The following is an 18,336-nucleotide window of genomic DNA, read 5'->3' as shown; positions in this document are numbered from 1 at the left end:
TTTTGATTTCTTTTTTGATTTCTTCTGTGATTTGTTGGTTATTCAGCAGGTGTTGTTCAGCCTCCATATGTTGGAATTTTTAATAGTTTTTCTCCTGTGATTGAGATCTAATCTTACTGCATTGTGGTCAGAAAAGATGTTTGGAATGATTTCTATTTTTTTGAATTTACCAAGGCTAGATTTATGGCCCAGGATGTGATCTGTCCTGGAGAAGGTTCCATGTGCGCTTGAGAAAAAGGTGAAATTCATTGTTTTGGGGTGAAATGTCCTATAGGTATCAATTAGGTCTAACTGGTCTATTGTATCGTTTAAAGTTTGTGTTTCCTTGTTAATTTTCTGTTTAGTTGATCTATCCATAGGTGTGAGTGGAGTATTAAAGTCTCCCACTATTATTGTGTTATTGTTAATTTCTCCTTTCATACTTGTTAGCATTTTTCTTACATATTGTGGTGCTCCCGTATTGGGTGCATATATATTTATAATTGTTATATCTTCTTCTTGGATTGATCCTTTGATCATTATGTAGTGACCGTCTTTTTCTCTTTTCACAGCCTTTGTTTTAAAGTCTATTTTGTCTGATATGAGTATTGCTACTCCTGCTTTCTTTTGGTCCCTATTTGCATGGAAAATTTTTTCCCAGCCCTTCACTTTCAGTCTGTATGTGTCCCCTGTTTTGAGGTGGGTCTCTTGAAGACAGCATATGTAGGGGTCTTGTTTTTGTATCCATTCAGCCAGTCTTTGTCTTTTGGTTGGGGCATTCAACCCATTTACATTAAGGTAATTACTGATAAGTATGATCCCATTGCTGAGCTACATTCACTGTACAGTGTAGACCCTGTTTCATCTCTAACATATTTAATGTAGAGTGTCTTTAGATAAAATCTCAGAAACATTTCTAAATTGACTTTAAAAATATTTGAAGCTCATGTTTTCCTTTCCTTTTGATTGTTTTTACTGCTTAAAAAGTTTTGTTGTTGTTCAGTTGCTCAGTCTTGTCCAACACTTTGCAACCCCATGGACTGCAGCATGCCCAGCTTCCCTGTCCTTCACCATCTTGCTCAAGCTCATGTCTGTTGAGTTGGTGATGCCATCCACCATCTCATCCTGTTTCGTCCACTTCTCCTCCTGCCTTCAATCTTTTCCAGCATCCGGGTCTTTTCTAATGAGTCGGCTCTTCAAATCAGGTGACCAAAGTATTGAAGCTTCTGCTTCAGCATCAGTCCCTCCAGTGAATATTCAGGATTGATTTCCTTTAGAATTGACTGGCTTGATCTCCTTGCAGTCCAAGGGACTCAAGAATCTTCTCCAGCATCACACTTTAAAGGCATCAGTTCTTTAGCACTCAGCTAAAGAACTTTTTTATGGTCCAAAGCTTAAAAAGTTACTCTTGTTCTTTTATATATGAATCTGTAGAGATTATTAAGTTCAAATTAAATGAATTTGAAAGTCATGCTTTTTAAAAAATATTTTATTAAGGTATAGTCGATTTACCATTTTGTGTTAGTTTTTGGTTTACAGCAAAGTGGTTCAGTTATAAATGTACATAATAGTTTACATTTACTAATTCTAAACTCCCAATTCATCCACATGCCCCACCCCCCAGCCCCTTGGCAACCACAAGTCTGTACTTACTGTGGGTCTGTTTCTTTTGTAAATAACTTAATTTTTGTCATATTTTGGATTCTACATGTAAGTGGGATCAAATGGTATTTGTCTTTGTCTTTCTGACTTAATTTAGTATGATGATCTCTCAGTTTATCCTTGCTGCTGCAAATGGCGTTATTTCATTTCTTTTTATGACTGAGTACTGTTCCATTGTATGTATGTATTTGTGTATGTATGTGTGTATAATGTATATACATATATGTATATGCACACACACCACATCTTTATCCATTCATCTATCTTTGGACATTTAAGTTGTTTCTGTGTCTTGTTTATTGCAAGTGGTTTGCTATGTATTATAGATGGTGTGCGTAAATCTTTTCGAGTTACAATTTTTTCTAGATATATATCCAGGAATGGATTACTGGATCATATGACAATTCTGTTTTTTGTTTTTTGAGGTTTCTCCATACTGTTTTCCATAGGGGCTGTACCAGTTTGCATTTCTGTCATCAATGTGGAGGGTTCCTTTTTCTCCACATTCCCTTCAGCATTTGTTATTTGTAGACTTTTTAGTGATGGCAGTTCTGACCAGTATGAAGTGGTACCTCATTGTACCCATTTCATTTGCATTTCTAAATAATTAGCAATGTTGAGATCTTTTCATGTGCATGTTGTCCATCTGTATGTCTTCTTTGGAGAAATGTCTATTTAGGTCTTATGCTCTTTTTTGATGGAGTTGTTGGTTTTTTGGTTGTTATAGTTATATGCGCTGTTTGTATATTTTGGAAATTAAGCTCTTGTTGCAAATATTTTTTTCCAGTCCATAGGTTGTCTTTTTGTTTATGGTTTCCTTTGGTATGCAGAAAACTTGTAAGTTTGATTAGGTCTTATTTGTTTATTTTTATTTTTATTGCTGTGGGGGACTGTGAAAGTCATGTATTTAACATGTGTTCCTCCTTTTCCATAGGAATGACAGTAAGTGCTAATAAAGATGGCTTAGGGGTGATTGTTCGAAGCATTATTCACGGAGGTGCCATTAGCCGAGATGGTCGGATTGCTGTTGGGGACTGCATCTTGTGTATTAATGAAGAATCTACTATCAGTTTAACCAATGCCCAGGCACGAGCCCTCTTGAGAAGACATTCTCTCATTGGGCCTGACATAAAGTAAGTATCATTTGGACCATAGTTTGGCTTGGGAAATAAAGGAATTTCAATCTATTAATCAGAATTTTCTCAGTGCATACTTCTGTTTGATATACAAAAATGATCATATATTTAATACTAATCATTGAAGAATTTGACTATTCCTGAAAAGTTATTGATTGCATTGATTGTAGACGTTAGGAGAGTTTATCTGCAGTCAATAACTTCTTAATGCTGCTGCTGCTAAGTCTCATCAGTCGTGTCCAACTCTGTGCAACTGCATAGATGGCAGCCCACCAGGCTCCTCTGTCCCTGGAATTCTCCTGGCAAGAATATGGAGTGGGTTGCCATTTCTTTCTCCAATGCATGAAAGTGAAAAGTGAAAGTGAAGTCACTCAGTCGTGTCCGACTCTTTGCGACCCCATGGACTGCAGCCTACCAGGCTCCTCCGTCCATGGGATTCTCTAGGCAAGAGTATTAGAGTGGATTGCCATTGCCTTCTCCTTCTTAATACTAAGAGTACTGAAAAAAAGTTGACCCTTGAATAACACAGGTTTGAATTTCTCAGGTCCATATATGCATAGATTTGTTTCAGTAAATATACAGTTGGCTCTCTGTGGGTTTCATATCCTAAGTTGTAGCCAACTTTGGATCCAGATTTCCATCTGAGATTGATTTAATCCATAGATGTAAGACTTGTGGATACAGAGGGTCAGCTGTACTCTGGCATTTCATATATAAGGGATTTGAGCATCCATGGCTTTTGGTATCCAAAACACCTGGAGTCAATCCCCTGCAGATACCTAACGACAACAATATTTCAAAACCATGTTGCCTACCATTATTATTTTTAATTTTCCAGTGATTTCTGCAAAAATCTTTATATGAGATATGAGATCTCTTTTATTGAGCAGGATGGTCCACACTTAGGAACTTACATAGAAGTTTGGATTGGCCTCAGTATAGCAAATTGTACTACCTAATGATCTGTATGAATATTCCCCAGTAAGCCAGTTCTTTAGGGGTCAGCCAAGATTGTATAGAAGCAATCTGACCCATAATTTTCCCTTTGTTGAACTGCTTTTCAACCCATATAAGAGAATTCACAAAAATGCTGTTATGGTCTGATGGTAGCTCATGCAGGCTAGTTTGTGAAGAAGACTTTAAATATCTCATCATCTCATAATGTACTAAAATCATGTCATATATGTGGTTTGTTTTTTAAATCATTAAACATTTCTTGAGCCAGCATAAAAATCACTACTTAGCCTTATTGTCAGATCGTCACACCTGAAGAATGTAATAGCTTGCCTTTTTTCCCTCTATCATTAATAATTAAATATTTGCATTTAATGTATAAGGGATAAAATAGTAAAATAAGAATTCAAAGAAAGATTGTTTAAATTGATGTGATGAATACTAGTATGGAAGACTTTTTTGTATTAATATGATCTTACTGACTGCATTCTGTATTTTTATTTTATAAAATACATATTGGTAGAGCTTAGGTAAGAAAGATTGTATTTAAAATCTGTTTTTCATTTTTCCATTGATAAAAAGCAGACAGATACATGCTGTTTAGAGTAGGTTCTGTAGTCTTATATAAAGGAGATTTTTATTTTTAGGGTGGAATTTCACTAAGGGGCGTTCATATTTTTAATGCCTTTTTGGCTTTTATTTTATAATAAACAGATCATCAGGTCATGTGACACTCTCATGATTATTTTTTTAATCATGCAAGTAAGAGTGAAGATCATTAAAAATTTCAGTGCCTCTACAGTAAATGAAAGAGAAATATTAAGTGCTTTCCTCACCACTTGCAGGCTAGTGTCCATTCCTTTTCCTTCAAAGATGAACGATAAGGATCTACATGCAAACTCTTTATTTTCAGTTCAGTTCAGTTCAGTTGCTCAGTCATGTCCAACTGTTTGTGACCCCATGAACTGCAGCACTCCAGGCCTCCCTGTCCATCACCAACTCCCGGAGTCCACCCAAACCCACATCCATCAAGTCGGTGATGCCATCCAACCGTCTCATCCTCTGTTGTCCCCTTCTCCCCCTGCCCTCAGTCTTTCCCAGCATCAGGGTCTTTTCCAATGAGTCAGCTCTTTGCATCAGGTGGCCAAAGTATTGGAGTTTCAGCTTCAACATCAGTCCTTCCAGTGAACACCCAGGACTGATCTCCTTTAGGATGGACTAGTTGGATCTCCTTGCAGTCCAAGGGATTCTCAAGAGTCTTCTCCAACACCACAGTTCAAAAGCATCAATTCTTTGGTGCTCAGCTTTCTTTATAGTCCAACTCTCACATCCGTACATGACCACTGGAAAAACTGTAGCCTTGACTAGACGGACCTTTGTTGGCAAAGTGATGTCTCTGCTTTTTAATATGCTGTCTAGGTTGGTCATAACTTTCCTTCCAAGGAGTAAGTATCTTTTAATTTGTGGCTGCAGTTACTATCTGCAGTAATTTTGGAGCCCAGAAAAATAAAGTCAGCCACTGTTTCCACTGTTTCTCCATCTATTTGCCATGAAGTGATGGGACGGGATGCCATGATCTAAGTTTTCTGAATGTTGAGCTTTAAGCCAACTTTTTCACCCTCCTCTTCCACTTTCATCAAGAGGCTCTTTATTTTAGAGGTAATCTAAACAGATGACCTCATGACTGATGATTTGGTTTATTGTGTGATAATGCTTGTCTTATGTCATGAACCCTAATGCGAGTCTCCTGTTCACTTTTTGGCACTCTGAGCGCTAGAATTGGTACTTGGTTTTAATTTTACCTCCGAGTTGTAAATGTCCTGCAGAATTTAAAAACTGGCCAGAAAATAAGACCACTGTGACAATGATTTAGCTTAAATCTTGTTCCTAGTCAACTCTAGAAGAGCTGAAAAGCTATCCAGCACATATTCAGGCTACAATCTTTTTCTCCTGTCCTGTTTTGTTTTGATTTGTTTTGATGTTTTTTTTTTTCCCCATCCTCTGGTGTAGCACCAGAATTTACCCATTTATGCCTTCAGCAGGTTTATTATGACTGTAAAGGGTATCTGCTGCTGCTGCTACTGCTGCTAAGTCGCTTCAGTCGTGTCCGACTCTGTGCGACCCCATAGACGGCAGCCCACCAGGCTCCTCTGTCCATGGGATTCTCCAGGCAAAAACACTGGAGTGGGTTGCCATTTCTTCCTCCAATACATGAAAGTGAAAAGTCAAAGTGAAGTCGCTCAGTCTTGTCCAACTCCTAGTGACCCCATGGACTGCAGCCTACCAGGCTCCTCTGTCCGTGGGATTTTCCCAGGCAAGAGTACTGGAGTGGGGTACCATTGGATTCTCCAAAAGGGTATCTAGAAATCCATATATATCTACAGATTCATAAACAGTTGCTTTCGTATCCCAGGAAGCAAAATGTAATGTAGTATCTTACATTAGAAAGAGAAAATAAAAATCCTACAACCTTCTCTCCTCTGGAAATCAGTCTGTCAATCAGTCTTTCTTACAAGTTCACGTGGGTGTGTACACACACACACACTCTCACAAACACACCCACAAATCACCTTGATTCCTTCTCGGGCATACTGTTAAAGCTGTGATTTACATGGCTATAGTTTTGACTCATTGGGTAAATGATAAAAAGAAATGAGAATAATAGCATCCTTTTTCAAGTAAATTTGTCAGATGATAAAACAAATAGCCATTTAGATTGACCAGGGCTGAGCAGCGTGTTCCATATACATTTTGCATTAAGTAGTTTTGGCCCTTTCTTCTCCCTTTCACTTGCTTTCACAAACAAAAGATTTAAAATTACTTTGAAAACTATGTGGGTGATTTCTCCCAAACAGAACGTCTAATCCTTCCATTACTGTGAATGAAACCACGACCTAAGTGCCGGTCAAATGTTGTAGCCATTGCCTTGATCTAGGCTCCATCCATGCCTCTTCTTGATTTATCATGAGGAAGCTGGCTTAATCTGGGGTAGTGGTGGAGAAATGTATTGTAGGTACTTAATAAAAATGTACTTTGGTTGTTTGAATTACATAACTGATTGGTTTTAGTAAAGCATTGCTTATTGAGACAGTGAACTGGCTTTCTTTACTGCCGTTTAAGAGAGGTGGCTAGGAACTGAACATGTGTGCCTTCGTGCATGCCTGGGTAGATAATTTGCGTTTCAAGAGTTCAGAAGCAGCCAGTTGAAGTTCCAGGTTTCATTATTTTCTATGGAAAACCAGATGTGAAGCCTCACCAGAATGCATTCTGTCTCACTTCACACTCCACCTTGCCAGGGGCGCTTATATTTCTGTAATAATAGCCAGGGTTCTGTGTTTCACGGCAGCTGCTTGTAACATCTGCCAGATAATTACCAAGCTGAATCTGAATTCACCTGCCTTAACCTAAAGTGTGGGATGAATTCCTGATCAAGGAATAAAAGATTGATTGCAGTTACATTTTTCTGTGCTTGTTAGTAATTACTGCTATAGACACCAGTAAAGAGCAGATGCTTTTCTGGGGGAGGTGTAGATAGGAGGGCTGTGGAAAGGGGAAGAAACAACCAGGAGCACCCACTTTTAACTCCATATGTATGCATCCCACATTCGGCTCAAGACACTGACATTTGTTAACACCATTGTAAAAAGATGCCACGGCGTATGCTTCCCATTCTAGATTCTCCGCAGCACCTGCTGACGATTGAGCCCCCTTTTATGTGTGAGTATCGGTGATTCAAAAGCTCATTATGGCTGTGTGTTACAACTTGTCTGTGAAAACCACTTCGTGCTTTTGTAACATCCCTATGCGGGGCTAGATCCAGAGAGAGATTCAGTGTATATACATTTTCCGTTTTTTTTTTTTCCTTCTTTATATAAGAGCATATTTCCAACAGAGCTATGAGATGGTTACATTTTCACATTGCAGTGGTGATTGTGAACTCATTTGAAAATCATGTTTTCCTCCTACTGATGCTTTCTGGCTCTTTTGTTGGGGGCGATCACCTCTGGATTACCAACTGTTACGTTTCAGCATCACTAATGCTGCTCTGTTTTCTTGTACTCCATGTATATAACCTAAGGTTAGTTTTTGCCTTTAAGAATTTTTAACACTCAGAGAAGCTGCTTTAGTGTGTTTATGCAGTTCGGTGTGTGTTTTGGTGTTCTCGGTTGGTGTCTGGAGGTTTTGTATGGCTGTGTGACCAGGCGTGTATTATAATTGCTCTGCATGGGCTAGTGAGCTGTGGGATGCTTGTTCCAGTGCCCTTGCTGTCCGAATTAGGCTAAATATATGAAAACTGCTTTCTTTCTCACTGCCCCCTAACATATCAGAAAAACATTTCTAAAACTCTTCCTTGGTAAACCTTAACACCTTTGAACAAATACAGAGAAGAATTCATTTTCAACAGTTTCTCGGATAGACGCATCATTTCTTTCTCAAACCAAACCAGTATTTAATTAAAAAATTTAATACTTTGAACTGATTATTCTTATTTTTCTTGTCTTCTAGCCTTTTTGACCTCACCGAGCTTTTCTTTTTCTTAAGGTTATATTTATATGAGTTTTACCTTTACTGAACCTTCAGAAATAATTTTCAGATATAATTCAGAAATAATTTTCTTGAATAGACTTTTCAAATTTATGATTTATATTTATTTTTCTTTGTATAAAAGACAGTCTTCTTTCCAAGTATAATGTGTTCTGCATTTTTGACTCATTATTTTTGAAGGCATAAATGCAGATTTGCTATTCAATATATTTTTGTTACACTGTGGAAATGATGTTTTTGTAGATGAATAAATAAAGTAGGGCCAGAATTAGAATACAGCTCTCTCACCCACACTAGTCCTAAATCACTGAATTGTGTTTTTCACTTCAGTTGGATCCTTGAGGCAAAGGTGTCACAAAATGTCATAAGGGTGCCGGTTTCTGCCAGAATGGTCGGATGTGGGGGCCAGGCTGGCTGAAGCTCTATTAGAGCACTGTTTTACGTGTGTGTTGCGTTTCTTGACTTACAACAGCCTCATCAAAAGTGACATCTTTTCATTACTGGGGATATGGAGATCCATTAGTGGGTGATTTACCTTACCAGAACACTCCAGAGAAGCAACAGTACTCTGTCCTCTGACTCTAAACATAAGCGACCTCACAGAGTGAATGCCTTTTATGGAATCACCGGTATATATTATATATCCTCCTTATTCAATAAATTATGCCATTAGTATACTTCTATTATTATATTATATTCTTATAACAAGAAAGGTAATCCTTTATCTTTGCCCTCCAGTGCTAAGATTTTGCTACTTACCATCTTCATGCGTAAGCTATGGTTAGCCAGCATAACAGTCTTCATGATTTTTGTGTTGTGCATTTTTGATACATGTTTTTGTTTCTTTGCACAAATATCCTGAAATGCCTTTAAGTTCTTTCTTTCACTTGCCATGCCACGTGTTAGTTTGAGGATCCGAAACAGACTACTTCAACAGGTGTATCAGTTGTGTCGCCTCTTAGGACAGCAGTAAACTTGACTTTTCAGATGTCATTTCTAAGCATTATAACTATAGTCAGCAACTTGCTCAGTGCCTTCCACATATAGGCGTTCAGCCAGCACGTGTTGAATTAGTGCGTGACCATTCAAGTGTCAGTCTTCTCTGAAACCAAAATGAACATAAACATTTTTACATATTAGTAAGCAAATCTTTCTATGCACTGATAATGGTTTAACTCAGACTTGAGTTAATACTTTAATAAAGCTAGGATATGATTTCTGATAGTACTTGTTAATGTCCATAATTAATTGTGTCTTATGGGAGAATGTAATTTTGAATGCCCAGTGTTTAGTGAGTTTACCCAGTGTGTTTCTGCTAAGGCACCCAAAAATATTTGGAGAAAATAAATGTTATTACTGAAAATTACTTTTCTAAGGATTTCTAGATCTCTTTACTTAAAAAAAAATTGCTGTTAGTCTTCTCATTTTGAAATATATATTATGCTGTTTTCTTCCCCCATATGATTATCAGTAAACGGATAATTATCAGCAGCCTTTAAATTTTTAATTTCTGTTGTTATTATTGCCTATAGAATACTTGATTCTTTTGAAGTTTAGAGTCTCTACTCAGTAAGCTGATTTAAATGAGTTGTGTGAAAAAGTAGAGATGAGGGACAAAATAAGTTTATTTCATATTTTGGAAGATTCTCCCAATAAGCGAGCTTTGCTTTCATGGATTGTGTCTTGTTCCAGAATTACTTACGTACCCGCAGAATATTTGGAAGAGTTCAAAATAAGCTTGGGGCAGCAATCTGGAGGAATAATGGCACTGGATATTTTTGCTTCCTACACTGGCAGGTAAGTCTGCTGTGTGAAAGATCAATACAGCAAGTTATAAAGAAGAGTTTTGAATCCAGTGTCAGGGAGGCCTAGCAATGAAAAAGACTGGATTCTTTTTCTCTCTTTCAAGATTTAAAAAAAAAAAAAAATCACCCCCCTTTCCCATATTACTGGGCTTCCCTAGTGGCTCCATGGTAAAGAATCCACCTACCAAGTAGGAGATGCAAATTCAATCCCTGGGTTGGAAAGATCCCCTGGAGAAGGAAATGGCAATCTGCTGCAGTATTCTTGCCTGGGAAATCCCATGGGCAGAGGAACCTGGCGGGCAACAGTCCATGGGGTCACAAAAGAGCTGGACGTGCCTTAGCAACTAAACAACAGCAACCCATATTACTTAAGGAGTGATCACATATTGTGGGAAATTTGGGGAAAATATGAAAAGCAAGAAATTAAATCTGTCTTTAGTTGTATCAGTCCATATACCACTGTCAACTTACTGAGTTTTGGGGAATTTACCTCAGATATGACTATGGTTTCATTCACTCCCTGGAACCTACAATTTCTATGGTATTGTATCACTTTTCCTCTGTCATAAACATTTTCAAACTTTATTTATTTACTCATTAACATACATACAGATTCACAAACATTTTTAATGGTTATGTTTTTCCTCTTTTGGAGAATGTTGAGTTGAACGTCTTTGTGTATATACATTTTAGGTACAGAATGTTTGGCTTTTTAAAGCCTCTTTATACACAGTGTATTGAGAACCTTTGAATATACAGGAAATATAGTTTTTTCCTCCCTTAGGAAAGAGAGAAACTAGATTTTGATGTTGCTGCTGAGTTTAGCACAAGGAGAGAAATAATGTCAAATTGCTTTTCTGGAAAGAATACACTATACATTTTCAGCTGTGGGCCTGTTTTTTTTCCAGTTACATTAGCAGCTGAGTAACAGATTTCTCCTTAAGCATGCTGTAAAGAAGAAATAGCTTTGCAAACATTCTGAGGTCTGCTCACAACAGTTCTAACAACCCATAATATTCTGGTGTCCAGTGACTCTGCAGGCATTGTAACATCACATCACTCTTTCCTCTGCAAATTGTATGTGGCTACAGCTATGCAGACAGTGTTAAAGAAGGAGAGGTTTGTTATGTGTTTAATAAAGGGAAGGAATGTCATGGCCCAAAGGGCCCCTTGAATTTTATGGGAAAAAGACTATTCATTCCACCCTTTGCAAAGCTCAGCCATACTTCTCTGTAGAATTTCCATCTTAGGGCTAATGACATGAATTGATTACAACTACGTGGTACTTCCTGTTAAAAAGCTAGATGCAGTAATTTCCAGTGTCCCTCTGAAATACCATTTCACATGGCTTAATTAGAGAATATGACAAGATAACACGATATTCTTACTAAATTCTGAGGCCTTAAAAGCACTCAAAATGTTAATATTAAAACAAAAAGGCCAGTTTCAGCACACTGGTGCTCTCCGAGCACACAAAGGAAAAGGACCTGAGCTGTCAGTGCTGTGAATAACTGCTTCCCTGCAAAAAAGTGTATTTACTGCTAATATAAGGATGCTCAAAACAAAAACAGTGTGCATCCTGTTTTCCTCCCTTAGGAAAGGCAGAAACTAGATTTTGATGCTGCTGCTGAGTTCAGAACAGGGAGAGAAATAATGTCAAATTGCTATCCGGAAAAGAATGCACAATACGTTTTCAGCTGTGGGCCTGTATTTTTTTCAGTTATATTAACAACTGAGTAACAGATTTCTCTTTAAGCATGCAGGAGGAATCGGCACCAGAGAGATTAAGTTACTTGCTCAAGTTTCATAACTAATGGGTGGAAGAATCAAGGTTAAGTCATGGTTGGGCTCCATGTTCTTAACCATTGGATCCAAAAAAAGAATTATACTAGTCCTGTATGAAATTATGGGGCCGCATAGCATGGAGTTTAAGAGCTCAGGTTTTGTAGTAAACTGGCCCAATTCAAGTCTCATCTCTGTTCCTTTACTGTGTGACTTTGTGCCAGTTTCTGGAATCTTATTGCACATATAGAGTGTTGCTTGTTATAGCTGACAGGAACTTATTTGATATTCAACAATCAAACATGAGTGCCGAGAAGTCTAATTCATTCTTGGCTGAGTGAGTGTGGGGACACAGAACAGGTTCATTCTGCTGAGGTGCACACGGCTTGAGTCCTGTAAACCCCGCCTGAAGATGGATAAAGAATAATCAGCACATTTATAGGAACGTATCTGGGTTAGTGAAATGATTCGAGACTGGACAGTCATCTGAAGAGAATGGAGCTTTTTGTATGAGAAGACTCCAGGTGTTTGTCATCGTACAGCTCACAAGCCAGGAGCGTATGATGCGCTCTGTGTGACTGCATCTGAGCAGCATCCCCTGCCTGGGCTTTAGGGTAATAACTGGATATTTTAGAGAAGGACTCTTTCTTACTTCCCATTCCTCTCTGTATTCTGTACCTGCTTTTTCTGTCATATTCTCCCCAGTGGTATTTCCAGAGGGTTAGGCTCTGCTTCCCCCCACTACCTTGCATCTTTCAGATTGAGGTTCACTCAGACTATTTCATTCTCAGTCAGCTTCTTAACGTCATTTTGAAAATCTTTCTTTGGCTCTATTCCTGACAGTCCTGTCCCACAGTCAGGATTAGTCTCTGTGAGCCCAGCCTCATTCAGAGTCTCCTTTCTCAATTACAGAAGGAGAATTCCGTCACACGACCGATAGGTAGGAACCACAGGCAGGTGGATTTCCCTCTGACAAAGCAAAGATCTAACTTTCAGGTCAAAGAGAGTGAGACATTCTGGGAGAGCCTGCACAGTTGTTTGGCAGAAATGTTGGGAAACACATTGAGGCACAGGTGGATTATTGGATTAGATGACTTCTGATCTCAAGGTCTGAAGATGATATAATTTGACAGAGTTCAGTATTCCTGTTGGGGGAGAATGGATATAATTTGAACATATGCTGTCTTCAGATTTTTTTTAATTTCCGTAAGTATCAGTTGCAAGTATTTATTGAATTAGAGTTTTTAAAGCTTTCTCTATTTTAAGAAGAATATTTTTCTTTAGAAATCCAATTTTTCCTAATAGCATAAGACCATGCCATAATTGATTTAACCATTCTTTGTTGTCCTGACAATACCATTTATTGATGCAAAGTGTACCTTTGGTAAAAACCAAATATTTTTGGCCAAGATTATTATCTTACAGTTACATTTATAGTTAGTTAAGAGTTGGACGCATTTTGTTACATGCTTGGCATTTGGCAAAATGTGAATTCCTGTAGAAATTGACAACTGACCCTGGACTCAAGTGCCTGTACACTGCTTCCGTAAGAATACCGTGGCTGGCTCCTTTGGATGGGCAGAAGCGGACCATAAGCATTTTCCGTCTGTCTTCAAAAGATGAAGGGAAAACATTGGTCCGTCCTGAGGAGGTAGAGATGCTGCACTCCTGGCATACTTGATGTTCAATTCTGTCAGCCAGGGACCCAGTGGGACTGTACAAGCTTATAACACACATGGGGGTCTGCCTTCTCACACATGGGAAAAATTTAGGAAATAGTTTTTGAATAGTTGCTCTTAAAAATTCTGGCATTTCCCCATTCTTTTCACTCCCTCCCTTCCTTTGTCCATGTTTCATTAGGAAAGAAAAAGACTAGACAAGACACTTTGTGTTCTGCTGTATCTCCAGACTCAGTTACAGTGCTGGGTGCTCAGTCACTCAGTTGTGTCTGACTCTTTGTGACCCCATGGACTGTAGCCAGCCAGGCTCCTCTGTCCAAGGGTTTCCCAGGCAAGAATACTGGAGTGGGTTGCCATTCCCTTCTCCAGGGGATCTTTCCAACTGAGTGATCAAACCCACATGGGTTTGTTCAGGTGCCACCTGGGAAGTTCAGGTATAGTAGATTGATTCCAGTATGAGGTTTTTATTTTATGTAATCAGGTTTTATTTTCCCTTTAATGTAAAATATTATATACTTACTAGCCAAGTGTGATGAAAATATGAAGCAGTTCTGTATTTTTAGCCAAACCAATAATAAAGTACCTAGAAGACAGCCTGTGTGGTTTTACTAGGATTGTGGAGTACTCACTGTCTAACTCTTTACCAGAGACATTCCGGAGCTACCAGAGCGAGAAGAAGGAGAGGGGGAAGAAAGTGACCTTCAAAATGCAGCCTACAGCAACTGGAATCAGCCTAGGCGGTAAGGACTATTTCTGTATTCTGCCTACTCAGGGTTTAAAGATAGAGAGGGGTGGTTTCAAGTACTAGATTACAACTTGCTACTGTGACTTTGAGCAAGCTGTTTAATATTGCTCACCGTCCATTTCTCTGTGGCCACAGAGTGGAGAAGATAGTATGTATCACACAGGGTTAACACTAATATGTACTTGAGGATTTGGCACAAATGGCACCCCACTCCAGTACTCTTGCCTGGAAAATCCCATGGACGGAGGAGCCTGGTAGGCTGCAGTCAGTGGGGTCGCTAGGAGTCGGACACGACTGAGCGACTTCACTTTCACTTTTCACTTTCATGCATTGGAGAAGAAAATAGCAACCCACTCCAGTGTTCTTGCCTGGAGAATCCCAGGGACGGGGAAGCCTGGTGGGCTGCCTTCTGTGGGGTCCACAGAGTCGGACACGACTGAAGCGACTTAGCAGCAGCAGCAGCAGCAGCAGGGACTAAATAAAATTGACTAGAGAAAATTATGCATAGGTAGTTGGAATATTTTTTGTGGAGATTATCTTAGGCAAACAACCAAATGTTAACTTGAAATTTTTCTATTATTTGTAGAAAGTAGATATTCAAACATATAAATTCAAAATGTATGTGTGAGCGTATTATCATAGGCTGTGGTTATTTTAACACATGGTTTTTCTAGAATGAATTTCATATATAATAGGAATGATGACTTTCCTAAATCTACTCATATATACCTCTGTATATCACTAAGGTGTATTTTCCTGTTCTGAGTAGAAGATTCAGTTTAGTAGGAATTTACTGAGTCCTGATTATTGACAAGATGAGAGGCAGATAGTTTGTAAATAACAGGGAAGTGTAAGACATACATCCTGCCTTTATGGAAGCTGCTGTGTATTGAGTTAGACAAGGTGTAGAGAGACACGAAATAATGAAAGAAAAATGTAAGATATTTTGCATTAAGGGTAAAATATAATCAGTGGACACTTTCTCTAAACAGATTTAAAGTTGAACGTCAGAGAGGTGCCTTTTACATATTTATTCACTATTTATTCTACAATGAAAAAATAAAATTCTCAAGATAGAAAAATTTCTACTCTTCTGATGTGTAATACAGTTTGATGATTTGCCTAGCTCATAAATGAACTTTAGGCTGCATAACCTTTAAACAATTTCTAGGTTGAATCATGTTCAAAGTATAGGAAACCTTTTATGTTGCTTTCATAAGAAACAGCATCTCAGGCCAAATAAAATGACTTTTTGATTTCAATTTTTAAAAAATTATTCAGACTGCTTTAAAAATCAAAGTCTTTCTGCATTATTGCCCACATTGAGAATAGAAGTGTTAGATTTGTAGCAGAAAAAATATTGTAAGTGTGCTCAGTCGCTTGGTCATGTCTAACTCTTTGTAACCCCATGGATTGTAGCCTGCCAGGCTCCTCTGTCCATGGAATTTTTCAGGCAAGAATACTGGAGTAGGTTGCCATTTCCTACTCTAATTATAAGATGTTAGGTTTTTTGTTTATTTGAAGATAGAGGCAGAAGTAAGTTAGATGGAATTATAAATACAGATGGAATTACAATACTAGATGGAAATATATGTATATATACACACACATACAATGGAATACTATTACTCAGTCATAAAATAGTGATATTCTTCCACAGGGTGAAATAAGTCAGATAGAGAAATCCTGTATTTTGTCACATATATGTGGGCTCTAAAAAATAAACCAATGTCTATACAAGACAGAGACGGACTCACAGATACAGAAAACGGACTAGTGATTACCAAAGGGGAGAGAAAAGGCAGGAGGGGCAAATTAGGGGTGAGAGATGAAGAGATATAGACTACTATGTATAAAATAATAAGTAACAAGGATATACTGTATAGCACGGGGAATTATGGCCATAATCTTGTAATAATTTCTAATGGAGTTAATCTGTAAAAATACTGAATCACTGTACTGTGTCAGTATACTTAAATAACATATTTTTGAAAGAGTAATTACATTCTTAATTTAAAAATAAAAAGGTAGAACCGTTAACATTTGGAAGAGAATTTAATATCATAATGCACTTAAAGTCCTTAGTACAATGCTTGGTACACAGTGAGGACTCAAGTCAGTGGTTGGTCCTAGCAGTCACCAGCGTCTTCTTCATTATTACTCATACCAGAGCAAGTGAAAATTGTTGAGCACAGGAGTCATTATGAAATTTTCTTATGAGGAGAAATTGCATACAACTTCTGGACCAGAAGATTTTTATACTTTAATTCTCAATTTTAACCTTCACATCACACTGAGTGATGTCTCTAATGGTGGTAACTAGTTTACCGAGACAGTATGTCTACAGATTCTGTAAATCTTAAAGAAGATAATCTGCCCTCACTAACCATATGGAATCCCTCAATTTTTTTTAGGGGAGAAGTTCATAGAAGTTCATGAGGAAGCTTACCAAAATAATTAGAGCTTTTAGTAAATAAGGAACAAGGGTCATGAATAAGCTTTACAGCTTTGGAAACCTGCTGGACATTCTTTCATGCAGTCAAGAAAAATCTGTAAATAACCTGTGTTACACTTTTATTTTGCATGTGATTTTCATGTGCAGGATTATATCATACTGTATGTATCATTTTCCAGCTTACTTACTCTTAAATGAATGTTTCTGTACACTCTCATGTGGATACAAAAATACCAATTCATTCAGTTTACTTGTGGCAGTGCCTTTCAGTATATGAATATAGCTCAGTTTATTTTCAGATTGATATTTGAGTAGTTAACAGTTAATTATTATAATAATCTTGTGTAGTAAGTATATTTTCTTACACATTTGGAGAATTTGTCTAGATATGTATTCCAAAGGGAAATTGCTGACTTGTAGATTTAATTCTATTATTTACTATAAGTTGTCAAATTGCTTTTTAAGGTGGGTGTACCAATTTTTAGTTTTATTTCCAATATATGAGAGCTTTTTTCCCCCATATCCTTGTTACCACATCATATGATCATCTTTAAAAATGCTTTTATTAACCCAATGGATAGAATATGGTACATTGAGCCCAGTTACTCTTAGTAAACAATGTGTAAGCATAACAGATTGAGGTGCTGGTGTACAGGTTTGTTCATTTGTCATATGAATTGAATATTATACCTTGTTGACATTACTTCAGTAATCATAGTTATCATCATCATAATAAGAGCAATCAGATTTATTGATTGCTTTATTAATTTGTAAAATGGTTTTGCACATAACATACATTCATGAATTTAATCCTCACAGCAACTCTCTGATGTTGGGGCTCTTGTTTGATCCATTTTCCAGCTGAGGTAAGGAAAAGAGAGACTAAGGGACTAAAAGAGGGTCACCCAGTTGTTAAGTAGCAGAAGGGCAGGAATTAAGCCCAGGAACTCTTGGTTCAGTGTTCAGGCAACCTGGCCTCAGAGCTCTATTTTACCTTTGATTTTATTAATTTCACTTTTTGAAAATCTGTGTTCTCCAAAAAGGCTGACATTTTTCTGTAAAACCAGCTCTGCATGTGTTCTGCACGGTTTTTCTTTTATAGGTCTCTTATTTTCTTCTTAACATGGAATGTTGACCGTGTTCTGCTTCATGAATCCTGGGTCGGTTTCTCAGTGCTGGGGTCATTTTGGCAGCTCTGTTTTTGGTTATTTGCTCTGATGATTTGAAGAATTACAGCATTTCCTCTTAGGACTGGATCTAATACCACTTTGCTGTCTGTGCTACCTCCTGAGGAGGCACAGGGTACTGGTATCCAAAGGCTGTTTAACCTCCGTGCCTCTTCCCTTTGTAAAACAGAGTGACAAGAGCATCCACCTCACAGGAGTGACTTGAAAATAAAATCAAAGTATATGGAACTCACTTGGAGAATAAGGCTGAGTACATAAGCCCTTAATGAGTTTTTGCTGCAACTGCTATTTTTAGTGTCCAGAGAATCATGAGAACCATTCTCTAACATATATCCACTACTAAGAATCTATGAGACATTTTCTTTTGTTCTTTTATTTTTTTTTTATTTTTAAGAGAGAATGAGTCC

At 37.8% G+C, this 18,336-nt stretch overlaps 1 protein-coding gene across 13 annotated transcripts in view; it reads left to right on the top strand.

Moving 5' to 3' along the window:
• Positions 1-18,336, top strand: part of MPDZ (multiple PDZ domain protein) — a 162,762-nt gene that overhangs the window by 93,674 nt on the left and 50,752 nt on the right. For all 13 annotated transcript variants that reach the window (XM_010857011.1, XM_010856999.1, XM_010857003.1 and 10 more), the window contains 3 exons: positions 2,576-2,774; positions 9,969-10,073; positions 14,190-14,282. In XM_010857011.1, coding sequence (XP_010855313.1) covers positions 2,576-2,774; positions 9,969-10,073; positions 14,190-14,282 — 397 coding nt within the window. The remainder of the gene's footprint in view (positions 1-2,575; positions 2,775-9,968; positions 10,074-14,189; positions 14,283-18,336) is intronic.

Source organism: Bison bison, unplaced genomic scaffold (genome assembly GCF_000754665.1).
Source record: "Bison bison bison isolate TAMUID 2011002044 unplaced genomic scaffold, Bison_UMD1.0 scf7180017864376, whole genome shotgun sequence".
In the NCBI taxonomy this organism is placed as follows: domain Eukaryota; kingdom Metazoa; phylum Chordata; class Mammalia; order Artiodactyla; family Bovidae; genus Bison; species Bison bison.
This window is presented reverse-complemented; position numbering and strand designations above follow the sequence as displayed.